The 15,975-nt window shown below is 43.5% G+C and overlaps 1 protein-coding gene across 8 annotated transcripts in view; it reads left to right on the top strand.

Annotated features, from left to right (window-relative positions):
* Positions 1–15,975, top strand: part of ROBO1 (roundabout guidance receptor 1) — a 1,032,116-nt gene that overhangs the window by 965,255 nt on the left and 50,886 nt on the right. For all 8 annotated transcript variants that reach the window (XM_038413136.2, XM_038413109.2, XM_043509586.1 and 5 more), the window contains 2 exons: positions 304–475; positions 11,051–11,248. In XM_038413136.2, coding sequence (XP_038269064.1) covers positions 304–475; positions 11,051–11,248 — 370 coding nt within the window. The remainder of the gene's footprint in view (positions 1–303; positions 476–11,050; positions 11,249–15,975) is intronic.

Below are 15,975 nucleotides of genomic sequence, written 5' to 3'. Positions count from 1 at the left end.
TCATTAGTGCATTATTAGTGCTTATGTTTTGGATTGATATGTTAGAGGGTTAGAAGGGAGCTAACAAGTTATCTTACATTGTAAACTCTTTGTGGCAGGAACCGTATTTTTGCTCTGTGTTTTTACAGCACCTAGCCTGTGACTGGGGTTGCTTGGTGCTACTGCAATACAAATAATAAATACCAGTTATAATCTAGTTTGGCTCCCTTTATGAAGCAGAAAGGACCATATCATATCATGTAACTATCCTTTTAGCTTTAACTTTTAACACACACATGTGCTATGTACTTTATTTACCTACAGGTTTGGTGCCTGGGCAATGAAAGCAGATACCACATAAACAAGACCGTAGATGGTTCCACCTTTTCTGTAGTCATCCCCTCCTTAGTTCCTGGTATTCGATACAGTGTGGAAGTAGCAGCAAGTACTGCGGCAGGACCTGGAGTGAAAAGTGAGCAACAGTTTATCCAATTAGGTAAGCCTTCTGATAAATTTGCGTATAAATTCAGTGCCATGTTTATTTTTCCTTTTATGGATCCAGAAATATTTACAAGTCAGGCAGAATGCAGAGAGTGTTGCTTGAATTTTAAAATGAGATTAGTATTTGTGGTTTTGGACATGTATTGGAACTGGATTCTAAAGACAGTTTTGGAACAGCATCTCTCAAAGGTTTGTTGTATAATGGTTGCTGCATTTTTTTAAACAAAGAGTCAAAATTCATTATTGGTTTTGGCTGTTGCTTTTTGCGAAGTGGTTGATACTTAAGACTGGCATAGGAAAAACATAGAAGTTTAAGATGGGCCTGAGCCACCAAGTTTGCTATATTCATATTAGTTCTGGCCTACCAGTATCAGGGCAACGGATGCAACAGTGATCTTTGCTCTCCTTTTTTCCTCATCTGCACCAACCATTCCTCTGACACGGCTTAAGATTGGGGGCCATAGGATATGGATATGTCTGGAAGTGATGTGGGATTACTGCTGGTTTACAGAACAATATTTAAAATGCCTTCCAGTATAGTGATGTTGCTCTTTATTAGCATGATGAAATCAAAATATGCTGTCCCATCAGACCAAAATAGAACCTTCCCATGTTCCTTTTGACTTTGTGCCCTTTTCTGTCCCCATCATCAAAAGACTTGTCCAGTTATGTGATTTTACAGTTAAAAATAGGTAGTTACTGAGAATGAAAAAAGGACCCTATTCTGAGTGAACAATTGCTGCAATACCAAAAATTACATTTGGCCATTGAAATTAAGGGAACTTTCAAAGAATTTCTTATAATTTGGGCTTGTGACTCCCATTGATTGTAACAGAAATTGCAAAGCAAGAATGCAGAACTTTTTAAAATGACTCATTAATGTAGTACCTATGAGTGCTCATTGACATGTTCTTTTCTGTGCTCATTTTCCATTCTCAAGAATCAGGGTTTTTGTTTCACTGCTGATATTCTGAAAAATTTGATATTTTAAGTGTTATAGATACCAGCTTAATGAAAAGGCCTTGATGTCTGAAACTGCAGGCTTGATAGTAATATTTTTCCTTAATCCATCAGCTAGTAAATTAATCCTAAATAAACACCAGTTTTACAAAAACATGATTTATTTAGCTTCCCTTCTTTGCCTTTCCAGTTAGCATATTTGGAAAAGGAACAATACCATTTGCCTTACCAGGACTGTGCAGGGCGACTAGCCTGCTTCCAGCAATGGCATGTATGGACACTTCACGAGAAGGCAAAGGGCGGTTAGATAGCCATGTCCTTTTGAAAGTGAATAGGAGTCAGGTGCCTGATCTTTGAAAATCTTCTCCTAAGGCTATTGATTAGTGCTTCACAAAATAAATGGAAGTGCATAATCCTAATTTATCCTAAGTGCATAAATCATGTTTGAAAATTGAACTTAAGTTCCTAAATCAGTTAGGTGCTTTTGAAAATATTGCCCAAAGTCTCTTTCCTCCAGATTATATTTTCTGATTCACCAGAGATCTACAGTAATCAAAAGTTATCGTTTGCTGTTTAGTGGCCTCAGTGGTTCGTGATCTTAGTCCAATCCCTAGTGGACAGATAGTAACATGACAGTTAATGTCCTTAATGACATTCTCAGCGGAAGCCAGGGATTGAGCATTATGGCATTGTGTAAAGAAATAATTACACTGTATGAGAGTTCTAAAAAACCCTACCATCTCACTCCCCAGGGTTAAAATGTATATTTGAGACACATCCCTGTGCCACATACATCATCCCAGTGGGAGGTCTCAGAAACACTGTTCCTGATGTAAGCACATTGCCTTTGGGGACACTGAAGAAACGTTGACCCAAGAGTCCCTTGCTGTGACCTTTAATAGTGCACACCAGATGCCCATCTCTTGACAAGCTGTGCTGGCTGGTGATGAAGGAAGTGCCGCAAAGCCTCTTTCTCATTTGCCTCCTTTCAGGGATGTTAGCACTCTTATGAGTACAGGCCTCAAGCAAACTTTGTGCTACCAAAAAGAAAGGATTTTTCTAGTGCCCTCTTCAGCTCCCTCTCCTCTTTTTGTACCCATAAAGGATCAGATATAATCTGTGGTGAGATCCTCAGTCCCACTACTGCCACTTTGCACCAGAACAATGTAAAGGGTCTTAACAGCCTTGTAACTAGCTGTTGGAAGGATTCCCTTGGCATAGATGCAGTGTAAGACAGCTGTATGGCTCCCTTCTGAGGACCCCTTTGTAAGCCCTGGCGCAGAAAGCATTTGTGGGGACCACACTGTGGAGATTCTGAGCAGTACGTGGCCCATAGGGTATCCTGGAGAGGCTGCCATAACTCAAACAGGCCCCTGGGGTACCTAAATTACCGCAAGGAAACTCTTCAGCCAGAGTAGCCTAGGATTGTGAGAGTGATAAAGTGGCTTAAAACTTCCTTACCTTATCATGAGTTCTGTTCTTGTGCCTCTTAGAGGCTGATCATAGAATCTCATCCTTGGGTCTTGGATGTGCTCCCAGAGAAGAAGTAAAGCAGAGAGGGATAGATAGCACCATTGTCTTCCAGAAGCTGTTCTGAGGATACAAAACTTAATTTGCTGATGGCATCAGTCTAGTACTTTCCAAAAACAATAAATTCATTTAGATAAAGAGGGCTTTTTTTTCCTTTTTGGGTTTTGGGGAAGGGGGCTGTGTTTGGCAGTGGGTAAGGATGCTGTTCATAGAATGTTTGGCAGGAATTGCTAGTTCTGATATCTATATGCTAGATGAACTGCATTCCTGCAATCACCAATTTGAGAAATCTGTATTTCCTTCTTAGAGCCAGGAAACTTAAATCTTTTGCTTTGATGTTGATTTCTGAATTAGCATGCTGCTACCTTTATTAAACTGATTACAAATTCCCTGTGTGCATATTATATATACTCTATGATTTGTATATTCATTTAAATTTTGGAATGTCTCTCACAATTAAATCGGATTTAGATCTTACTCTGAACAATTCTTGATTAAAAATTGAGGGCTAGATTGTGACTAGCTCTAAAACTTCCCCCTTAGAATTTAGTTTGAGTAAGTCCCCACACAGCACCCCTCCCCTGTACAGATTGGGCTATTCAGACTTTGGAGTGCTCTGAATGCTCTCTTGTACCAAGAAATGAGTATGTGGACCTTTGGCTGAGCATGTGAGTAAAAGTAAGTTGCAACCATTCAAGGGCTACAGAACATTACCCCAGAGAACTATTAATCCCTTTAATACTGATCTCCACCATAGCTTCTGTACAATGATGGAGTACCATGGATGGCAGCTTTGAAATGTTGACACTCCATTAGTTTGCTGATGCTTCAATAGCGAATTACCTGGTACATCCTGCAGCATGTTCTGTCCAGTGTACTATTCACATGAGGCATCTCAGATGCAGTTAATATTACTCATAATAAAAATATTAACCTGAATGAATACATTTTATGCACTTAAGAGGGTTCTGTAAAATAATTATAAATGTTAAGTGTTTTTTCAACCAGTGGATGTCTCAAGTATACAAAATACAAGAAACTCTTATTGCACCTTTATTACTCTAATCACTCACATTAAGACATATGATTTGTGAACTAATTAGGATTCCTTTAGGGATATTATTCTGTTAGCCACTGCAAGTAAGCTGCCCAACATAATATAGTGTCTTTTTCACTCCACATTGGGGGGAGAAGGGTGGGAGTGAGTTATTGCAAAGTCAAGCTCTCAGAAGTTAGGAAATGCCAGATTTATGGTTGCCCGTGCAACCTTAATTCTCACTTCCCTTTGACCAGCTATCTTGTGCACTGAATGAGGCAGGCGTCCTGTGGAATAGTACCTGATTGTACCATTAAAGACTGTATCTTAATGAGAAAAGGAGTACTTGTGGCACCTTAGAGACTAACAAATTTATTAGAGCATAAGCTTTCGTGAGCTACAGCTCACTTCATCGGATGCATTTGGTGGAAAAAACAGAGGAGAGATTTATATACACACACACACAGAGAACATGAAACAATGGGTTTATCATACACACTGTAAGGAGAGTGATCACTTAAGATAAGCCATCACCAGCAGCAGGGGGGGGGAAAGGAGGAAAACCTTTCATGGTGACAAGCAAGGTAGGCTAATTCCAGCAGTTAACAAGAATATCAGAGGAACAGTGGGGGGTGGGGTGGGAGGGAGAAATACCATGGGGAAATAGTTTTACTTTGTGTAATGACTCATCCATTCCCAGTCTCTATTCAAGCCTAAGTTAATTGTATCCAGTTTGCAAATTAATTCCAATTCAGCAGTCTCTCGTTGGAGTCTGTTTTTGAAGCTTTTTTGTTGAAGTATAGCCACTCTTAGGTCTGTGATCGAGTGACCAGAGAGATTGAACCACGAACATGATACAGTTCTGTGGTGACCTAGAATCCTATTTTCGACGTCTCAGACTCAAGGAATATTTCCAACACACCTCTGACCAACATAGTAACCCACAGAGACCTTCCTGCCAACACTACAAAAAGAAGGATTCTGGGTGGACTCCTCCTGAAGGTCGAAACAGCAGCCTGGATTTCTACATAGACTGCTTCCGCCAACGTGCACGAGCTGAAATTGTGGAAAAGCAGCATCACTTACCCCATAACCTCAGCCATGCAGAACACAGTGCCATCCACAGCCTCAGAAACAACTCTGACATCATAATCAAAAAGGCTGACAAAGGAGGTGCTGTCGTCATCATGAATAGGTCGGAGTATGGACAAGAGGCTACTAGGCATCTCTCCAACACCACTTTCTACAAGCCATTACCCTCTGATCCCACTGAGAGTTACCAAAAGAAACTACAGCATTTGCTCAAGAAACTCCCTGAAAAAGCACAAGAACAAATCCGCACAGACACACTGCTGGAGCCCCGACCTGGGGTATTCTATCTGCTACCCAAGATCCATAAAACTGGAAATCCTGGACGCCCCATCATCTCAGGCATTGGCACCCTGACAGCAGGATTGTCTGGCTATGTAGACTCCCTCCTCAGGCCCTTCGTTACCAGCACTCCCAGCTATCTTCGAGACACCACTGACTTCCTGAGGAAACTACAGTCCATTGGTGATCTTCCTAAAAACACCATCCTAGCCACTATGGATGTAGAAGCCCTCTACACCAACATTCCACACAAAGATGGACTACAAGCCGTCAGAAACAGTATCCCCGATACTGTCACGGCTAACCTGGTGGCTGAACTTTGTGACTTTGTCCTCACCCATAACTATTTCACATTTGGTGACAATGTATACCTTCAAATCAGCGGCACTGCGATGGGTACCCGCATGGCCCCACAGTATGCCAACATTTTTATGGCTGACTTAGAACAACGCTTCCTCAGCTCTCGTCCCCTAATGCCCCTACTCTACTTGCGCTACATTGATGACATCTTCATCATCTGGACCCATGGAAAAGAAGCTCTTGAGGAATTCCACCATGATTTCAACAATTTCCATCCCACCATCAACCTCAGCCTGGACCAGTCCACACAAGAGATCCACTTCCTGGACACTACGGTGCTAATAAGCGATGGTCACATAAACACCACCCTATATCGGAAACCTACTGACCGCTATTCCTACCTACATGCCTCTAGCTTTCATCCAGATCCTACCACTCGATCCATTGTCTACAGCCAAGCGCTACGATATAACCGCATTTGCTCCAACCCCTCAGACAGAGACAAACACCTACAAGATCTCTATCATGCATTCCTACAACTACAATACCCACCTGCTGAAGTGAAGAAACAGATTGACAGAGCCAGAAGAGTACCCAGAAGTCACCTACTACAGGACAGGCCCAACAAAGAAAACAACAGAACGCCACTAGCCATCACCTTCAGCCCCCAACTAAAACCTCTCCAACGCATCATCAAGGATCTACAACCTATCCTGAAGGACGAGCCATCACTCTCACAGATCTTGGGTGACAGACCAGTCCTTGCTTACAGACAGCCCCCCAATCTGAAGCAAATACTCACCAGCAACCACACACCACACAACAGAACCACTAACCCAGGAACCTATCCTTGCAACAAAGCCCGTTGCCAACTCTGTCCACATATCTATTCAGGGGATACCATCATAGGGCCTAATCACATCAGCCACACAATCAGAGGCTCGTTCACCTGCGCATCTACCAATGTGATATATGCCATCATGTGCCAGCAATGCCCCTCTGCCATGTACATTGGCCAAACTGGACAGTCTCTACGTAAAAGAATGAATGGACACAAATCAGACGTCAAGAATTATAACATTCAAAAACCAGTTGGAGAACACTTCAATCTCTCTGGTCACTCGATCACAGACCTAAGAGTGGCTATACTTCAACAAAAAAGCTTCAAAAACAGACTCCAACGAGAGACTGCTGAATTGGAATTAATTTGCAAACTGGATACAATTAACTTAGGCTTGAATAGAGACTGGGAATGGATGAGTCATTACACAAAGTAAAACTATTTCCCCATGGTATTTCTCCCTCCCACCCCACCCCCCACTGTTCCTCTGATATTCTTGTTAACTGCTGGAATTAGCCTACCTTGCTTGTCACCATGAAAGGTTTTCCTCCTTCCCCCCCCCCCCTGCTGCTGGTGATGGCTTATCTTAAGTGATGACTCTCCTTACAGTGTGTATGATAAACCCATTGTTTCATGTTCTCTGTGTGTGTGTATATAAATCTCTCCTCTGTTTTTTCCACCAAATGCATCCGATGAAGTGAGCTGTAGCTCACGAAAGCTTATGCTCTAATAAATTTGTTAGTCTCTAAGGTGCCACAAGTACTCCTTTTCTTTTTGCGAATACAGACTAACACGGCTGCTACTCTGAAACCTGTATCTTAATGCATGCTCATGGAGCCATTTGCTCCGGTCACCGTGATTCTGACATTTCATAACTCTTGAATTTGCAACCTAAATAACTTTATTTTAACATAGTATTTTTGTATGTAATTTACTAGTCTATTTTGAAAAGGACAAAGAAAGAAACCAATTGTTATGTGCAACTGTAAGAACCTTGTATCTTATATCTTAAACTAGCGTTTAACCTTCCACATAGCACCATAGACTGCTAGTACCTGAACTCAGACCTAACTATGTTAACTGTCAGCAGGGAAAGTCTGTTATCTTGGGGCCAGGAAATATGCCAGTTCCAGGGAGTGATGTAGTCAGCCTTCTCCAGCAGCTCCTAGGTATTCTCAGTACAATGTGTGCTTCGGCAACTTTGTCAGCACTGTGAGCCTGGCCTTAGAATGCTCACAATTCCTTATTATTTGGTATGCTGCCAACATTTACCTGGAGGAACCAGAAACAACAGCAGTGATATGGTGATTTGCAACAGTTTATGTGTCGGCTAAACCTGAATGGATGTTCTAGCCCAAGGGCTTTCTCCCTTTTCCCTTAATTTCAAAGGCCTGATGCAAACAACAAAGTGATAGAACAAAAAAAAGGCTGCAAAAATCTTTAATAATGGGAAGTGTTAGCAACATACACACATGGGTCACTACCAGCTTCCCTTAAAATTAGCGGTTAGCTTAGCTTCTATTATTAAAATAAAGGAATATATAGTCATATACGTGTGTGTGTACAGATATATAATATGTATGTCAGTTAGTTTAATGACTGAAGCTAAAGAATAAGAGAGAAAGAAAATGTGTGTGTGTGTGTAGGTGTAAAATACATATATGAAAAATGAGGCTTTGTGCAGGTGTAGCAGTCCACACATACATAATGTATTTCAGGCTTGGTGCTTTAAATACAACAATTTATTATGATGGTATACAGGTATTTCTAGTGGCTTACAGAATATCACTAAAGGCATGCTAATTAGTTCTCAAGTCACATCTCATAATATGAGTGATTAGAAAAATAAAGGTTCATGGAGTATTTTGTACATGAGACATGCACTGTGTGAATAATGCACTTAACATTTGTGTGTGTGTGTGTATATATATATATATATATACTACCACTATATTTGTTTGTGTTACAGAATCATTTACATTGCTGGCTCCTTATGCACAGCTTAGGGCTTCATAAATTTTATTGATTCTATGCTGTAGTATTCTTTTTTGGGGGGAGTAGCAGGGGACCAGGGAGAATAAGGTAACTTTTTCCTTATTGTAAATATTCATTAGATGTATGAAAGAGAAATATTTAAACAACAAAGAAATGTTAACATACGCAGAACAATAGGCGAACAGTGTCTCCAATGAAAATTCACTTTTCTGTCAAAGAAAACAATTTCAAATAATAACAGCATTTTAAAAAAAGTAAATGTAGTTGTTTTGAATTTAGAATGATATTGCAGTTTCCAATATCTTAATACAGCCTCAGCTGCTGTGAGACAAAAGATGAGATATAGAGTGGCAATTTTAATTCATTAGTCACAGTACACTTTATACAGTGAAGCCCATCTGGCCACTTGCATAGAATCTCACTTGGCTGTCTCCATAAAATCTGAAGCAACCCAATTTAACCTTGCACAAATAGCCATGAAATCTATAAATCTTGAAGACACAAAGGGTATATTGGTAAGAAAAGAATAGGTCTGCTTGCTGAACTTTCAGACTATGAGTGCTCTTAAGATCACAGAAGATAAAAAGGCTTCTTATGTGAAATAAAACTTCCAGTCAAGAAACAGTCAAAGGTAGTGATTGCTTGTGAAAATAGGTATTCAGCCTGGATGCCGTGTACAATAAAATCTGAAATTCTGTGGAAGAAAAAGCCAAGGAAAAAAACTATTAATAATGTAACCATTTCCCATCTATAAAGGTATCCCTTTCTCAGAGCAATCGTTTTTCTACAATATGGGTTTTTTCCCCTGTAGTCTATAGTGCCATAGTCTTATATATATATATATATATAATATATATATATATTTATACTTTTTTTTCGGGGGGGAGGGATATGTGGTGTTATGATTAAGAGTATTAACATGTTCACTGGTTAGTGCTTAGAGCATTAATGCTGTTGTGTTTTAAGTGAACTGGTTTCCATTTCTTAGTCAGTATGCATTAACAGAATTTGATCAGGTCACCTGAGCAAACAACATATTTCTCTCCTAAAAGAACCAATCTCAGGACCAGATTCTGCTATCTTACTCACATTGAGTAGTGTTTAATTCTTTGACTGTTTACTCTGAAATCAATGGGACTGATCAAAAAGTTAGGTATTACACAGTGTGAGTGAGGTAAGATATTATACATTGTGAATGAGGGTTTCAGAATCTGGTCCTCAATTCGGGGAGCAATAATACAGATCCCTTAGCTCACAAATTTGCAAAGAGCACCTCTTACTGCTAAAAATCAATGTACCCGAATGATAAAAATCTAGCAAAATGTCTTCTTGCTGAGCAACCTCAAGGCAATTATAGGATATTGATGAGTAGACCAGTCTGAAATAGTGTTAATATTTACAGACATAATATATGGAAAGAAAAATGAAATTTTAAGTTAAAATAATAAATACCCCGTATATTAAAAATTAAAACTCTTATATATTTAGTAATTAATGAAAACATTTTCAGCTGTCCTTTGTTTCTGTTCTAATTTCTATATTGAAGTAGTTGGGCCTCTGCTTTTTCCACTACTAGGAAGGCCTATTGATTATTTGTAGTGCTTTGTACCTTTTCTTGGCATATTTAATATCCCTTCTTATCATTTCATAGCTATAATTTTAAAGACTAGCTTGTCCAGCCATGCTAAGTTGGTAGAATCAAGTTACTTTATTCACTCACTTATTTAGCTAGTCTTGAATTTTCAGTCTTCTTGAATTGAGGTCAAAATAAGACTGAGAAAAAAACAGACTGAGTAACATGAGATACAAGTCGCTGTCAGAAACTGCTAAACTTAAAAAACATCTTTTCAGTATCCATCTTCTATAAATGTGTTTTGAATTTGTAATGCTTCTATGATTTTCACTTCTGGAGAACTGTGTGTGTGTTTATGTAGCTTGTTTCTAAGCTTTAGTGGAATTCTGGAAACAGACTTCTCCAACACATTCATTCTTAGTTTTTGTGGTGATTTTGTTGTCTTTTATTTTTAAATTTAATCTGAAATAATTTGATTTGTGTTATATTGCAGAAATGATGAAAAATTATTGGCCAAAAATTTTAAAGCATGCACTTAGTCAGCCTTCTAAATCCATATTTAGTCACCTAAATAAAAGGGGCCTAATTTTCAGAAGCGCTAAGCACCCACAATCCTGCTGAAGTTCACAGGAGTTGGGGCAAGGAGCATCTTTTTCTTCTGTGTTTGTAAAGCACCTAACACAATAGGCTCGTGGTCCAGGCCCAAGTCTGGTAGGTGCTACAACAGTACACATTATAAGTAATAATAATAGTAGTGCAGTACCTCTGAAAATCAGGCCAATTTTATTTGGGTGCCTAAATATGGATTTTAAAGGCCAACTTTAGGTGCCCAGGTTTGAAAATCTGGGCCGTAGTATTTTTAAATCACTGTCTACAATTTTTATTACTTGGCAATAATAATAGTACATTTGGTTTTTAGAACTGCACATCCAAATTAATCAGATTTTTTGGTTCCTTTTTTTAGATTCCCATGGAAACCCTGTGTCACCAGAAGACCAAGTCAGCTTAGCCCAACAGATTTCAGATGTTGTAAAACAACCAGCTTTCATTGCTGGCATTGGTGCAGCCTGTTGGATTATTCTTATGGTTTTCAGCATCTGGTTATACCGCCACCGAAAGAAGCGAAATGGACTCACTAGTGCTTATGCTGGTATCAGAAAAGGTGCCGTATTACAGCTCTTGATCTGTTAACTGTTGAATGCATATTTACTCCTCTTTTATAGCTTTTTAATTGGAAAGATCTTGGACATCTCAGGCTCACTGAATACTTGGGGTCTGTCCATTGAATAATTAGGTGGGCTTTGCATCAGATACCCCCAATAGAGAACACATGAAAATGTTGATAATGTAATACTTGTGACTTTTCATTAAGAACCTTAATCAAAATACCCAGGCTTGCTTCTCATTTGTGTGTGTGTGTGTGTGAGTGAGAATTTAGTGCTGACAGCTATCTATATGTTTACAGAATAGGGTAGCAGCAGGGCAAGTTTCCTCTTCCTGTGCCACATGGCTGACCTGAAAAAAGATTCAACTGGATGGTAGTTCAGTATTCTTTGTGTGCTTGCTCATGTCAGTTTCATTCTAGGTGTGCGTGCGCCCACATGCGCAGCTATCGGAGATAGCCGTAGGGTTAGCTGTAGCACCTTCCTGAGTGTCATATCCATGCGTCGGTATATTAGGCGCCACCAGCCCTATGGCCTCTCAGTTCCTTCACCCAAGGTGATTAGTTAGAGCACCTTTCCTTTGCCTCACAAGGGCAAAGGGTTCTTCTGCTTCACTCTTTTAGCCTTAAGGCTTTGTAAATAGTTTGTTTACAGTAGTTAGTTAATACGTAGTTGTTAAGTAGTGTAGTTAGAGATAGAGTCCCAGCAGGGACTTCGCCCCAAGCAGGGCATGCCGTGGTCTCCGGGTTTTAAGCCCTGCTCTGAATGTAACAGGCCTGTGCCTGTTAGCGACCCCCATAGCAGCTGCCTCAAATGCTTGGGAGAATCACATGTGAAGGAGAAGCGTCGCATCCGCATCTGTAAGAACTTTCATCCGAGAACACAGAGGGAGATGTCCATTTGAGGGCCCTCCTCATGGAGGCTGCTCTCCACCCGGGTTACAAACTTTTCCGGCCAGACTCTGCCCTGAGCATGTTGGCCTCAGTACACAGCACAACCCCACCACCGGGCTCTACCCAATATCTCTCCTGGTCACCGGTACCTAAGAAGAGGTCGAAGAAAAATTACTCCCCAGCACCGAGCAAGATGGGCCAAGAACCCAGTTTTGACCGACAGCCAACACCTGGAGCCACATGGGGACACCCCCTCGATGGGGCCTCCTAGTCCCCTGAGGGATCCGCCACCGACTCCAGGGAGTGGTAGGGGACCCAGACTGGTGGCAGTGCCGACGCCTTCCCAGGCTCTCCTGGCACCCAGAAAGCATAGGTCTCTACCAGCGCCGCTGGCACCAAGTGTGTCACAGGTCATGACAAAGGCTTCCATTGAGGGCAAGCCAGCTGTAAAGACCCTCCCAGAGAAACGACACTGGTCTCCATAGAGGAGACAGCGCTTTCGATCTCCATGCCCCAGGTCTCTGTCTTCTGCGGGACATGCTACATCACGAGCACCAGGCTCCTGGTCTCCACCCACTTGATATGGGTCGCTTAAAGGAAGGCACCAGTCACCATATCGCCGGCACTGATCATCCTCCCACCAGCTGCCTCCTTCTGCACAGATCCCCACAGTGGGAGCAGTCTCGATCATGATGCCGATCCCCCTGGCCCTGGCACCATTTCTCCTACTCGAGGCACCGGTCTCATGCAGAGACGGTTAGCCGTGAGACGCAAGTTTCGATAGCCCCTCCATGGCCACTGGAAGGTATTTCCTCTGGTTCTGAAAGGGAATTCAGCCTTTCACCGCAACAGTACTGGCGCAAGCAGGCACCTGAGGCTGCATTGACCTCCACGCTGCCATTGTGGCAGTAAAGCCAGTGGCTGGTGCAATGGCCCTGTTAGAGTGCATGGGGCATGCCTGTGATGTCCATGCCTCAGTCAGTCCATTCCTTGGTCACCACCTCAGAGCAGCAACCAACAGCAGTAGTGGCAGTGAGCTCAATGCAGGTGACGCACTCAGAGGCCAGGGTAGAGGAGCAGGTGCCCACCCTGAAACCTTTTTCCCCCATGAAGGATGACCCCTCGGGACCTCCCCCGGTGACCCAGTTGTTGTCCTTGGATGAGGGGGTGGCGGACCCCTCCCATGCCAGCCTACCAGACAATTTCAAAGAATATCAGGCCCTGATTCATAGGGTGGCTACAAACTTGGGCTTGGAAGTGGAGGAGATGGCCAAACAGATGGACAGCCTGTTCAATGAACTCTTGGGCTCTACCCCCGCCTGTGTTGCGCTACCAGTACATGATGGGGTCCTAAAAATAGCAAAAGCTCATTGACAAACTTCTTCCATCCCTCCCACTTCCAAGAGGGCCAAGAAAAAGTATTTTGTCCCAGCAAAAGAGTTTGAATATTTGTATACTCACCCTCCTCTAGGCTTGCTGGTTGTCTCGGTGGCCAACAAGAAGGACAGATGGGCAAATCCGTTCAACCCCCAAGAATAAAGAGGCCAAAAGGCTGGACCTTTTTGAGAGAGAGATTTATTTGACAGCCAGCCTTCAGTTCCAGGTGGCCAACCACCAGGCTCTCTTGGGGAGGTACCACTTCAACTTATGGGACTCCCTCCATAAATTCAAGGACTCAGCCCAGGAATTTGGGGCCCTGGTGGAGGAGGGTATGATGGCTGCAAGGTGCTCCCTCCAGATGGCATGGGGTGCAGCCGTTTCGGCAGCTAGGGTGGTCTCATCAGCAGTGGTCATGAGGCGCAGTTCCTGGCTTCAGACTGCTGGCCTGTCCCAGGAGATGCAGGCCTCAATCCTTGATCTTCCTTTAGATGGAAACGGTCTCTTCATAGGACAGACTGACATGAGGCTGCACGGACTGACACTCGGGCCATCCTTTGCTCGCTGGGTCTGCATATGCTGTAGTCGGCGAGGAAGCAGTTCCAGCCACCCCTGCCGCCAAGGCCTTCACAGCCTCGACAGGGGCAGGCAAGGAGAAGGGATAGAGACAGGAGTTTTGGTCATTGCTGCTCTTCCTTCGCCCACTCCCCTGTGCAACCCGGCCTGTTAGAGCCTCACGGGTGCCAGAAGCACTCATTCTGAGAGTGCACTCAAGAGCGATGCAGCAGTCAACTCCCCTGATCCGCCTCGTTCTTTCCTCAACCATTTTCGTCCCTACTGTCTGGCTAGTCGCGGGTCACCTTGGACCACTGGGTGCTAGAGATTGTATCTTGGGGCTACACCCTACAATTCTGGGCCTCCTCTTCCCCTGTCCCTCTTCAGGGACCCTTCTCATGAGCAACTCCTCATTCAAGAGTTCAAAAACCTCATGCAGCTGGGGCAGTGGAGGAGGTCCCCTGGGACATAAGGGGAAAAGGGTTCTACTTCCATCATTTACTAATTCCAAAAGCAAAAGCAGGCTCTAAGGCCCATTCTGGACCTGCGGCACTTCAACAAATCACTCAAAAAGTTGAAGTTCTGCATGGTCTCCCTGACCTCCATCATTCTCTCCCTGGATCTGGGAGACTGGTACGCTGCCCTCAATCTGAAGGACGCCTATTTCAATATCTCCATCTTCCAAGGTCACAGATGATTCCTCTGTTTTGTGACGGGTAGGCGCCATTTTCAGTTCACGGTGCTGCCATTTGGCCTCTTGTCTGCCCTGAGGGTGTTTACAATATGTATGCCACCAGTGGCCACTTACCTCAGGCTTCGAGTGGTTCAGGACTACCCATATCATGACGACTGGCTCATCAAGGGCAGATCTGGAGAACAGGTGCAAAGGAGCCTCGATCTGATTCATTCCACCTGCCGCGACCTGGGCCTATTGATAAATAAAAAGAAATCGTCTGAAGGCCAGTGCAACGAATAGAGTTCATTGGGGCGGTTCTCAACGGCACATGAGCCAGAGCCTTCCTTCCAGAAGTGTATTTCCAGGCCATATCAGACATGATTTCCCACGTGAGAAACTAGCCGCTCACCACTGCTCACACCTGCCTGTAGTTGTTGGGCCACATGGCCGCATGTACGTACATGGTCCATCATCCCCAGCTCCATCTCCAGCCAATGCAAGCACGGTTGGCGTTGCTCTACATCCCCAACAGACACAATCTAGACTGGGTGGTCAGGATGCCAGTTCACATCTGATCATCCCTGGATTGGTGGTTGAGCCCCGAATCGGTGTTGGAGGAAGTTCCCTTTGCGGCCCTGGCCCCATAGCTGACCCTGGTTTCTGATGCCTCAGATCTGGGCTAGGGAGCTCACCGGGGCGAGCTCAGCACCCAAGTCCACTAGTCACGGGATGATCTATCCCTCCACATAAATGTCAGGGACCTCAAAGCAGTTCGCCTGGCTTGCCAGGCTTTCCTGCTTCATGTGAAGGGCCAGGTGGTACAAGTCCTTATGGACAATCCCGCAGCAATGTATTACATCAACAGGCAGGATGGAGCCAGGTCGTCGGCCCTTTGCCACAAAGCTCTGTACCTGTGGGGCTTCTGTGTGTGGCATGCTGTCCATCTGGTGGCCACACATCTGCCTGGAGCCAAGAACGTGGTAGCAGATCGCCTGAGCAGGACCTTCTCATCTTGTCACAAGCAGAGGTGGTCAGTGTGATCTTTCGGAGGTGAGGGACTCCCCAGGTGGATCTGTTCGCATCCCTTCAGAACTGGAAATGCCACGTGTTCTGCTTGTTCCAGGGATTGGACAGTGCACCCCCGTCAGACGCCTTTCTGCTTCTATGGTGAGGGGCTCTGATGTATGCCTTCCCACTGGTGCTGCTAATCCACAAGGTCCTTATG

The sequence above is a fragment of the Dermochelys coriacea genome, chromosome 1 (genome assembly GCF_009764565.3).
Source record: "Dermochelys coriacea isolate rDerCor1 chromosome 1, rDerCor1.pri.v4, whole genome shotgun sequence".
NCBI lineage: Eukaryota > Metazoa > Chordata > Testudines > Dermochelyidae > Dermochelys > Dermochelys coriacea.
Note: the sequence above shows the minus strand (reverse complement) of the source record. Positions and strands in the feature narration are given on the sequence as shown.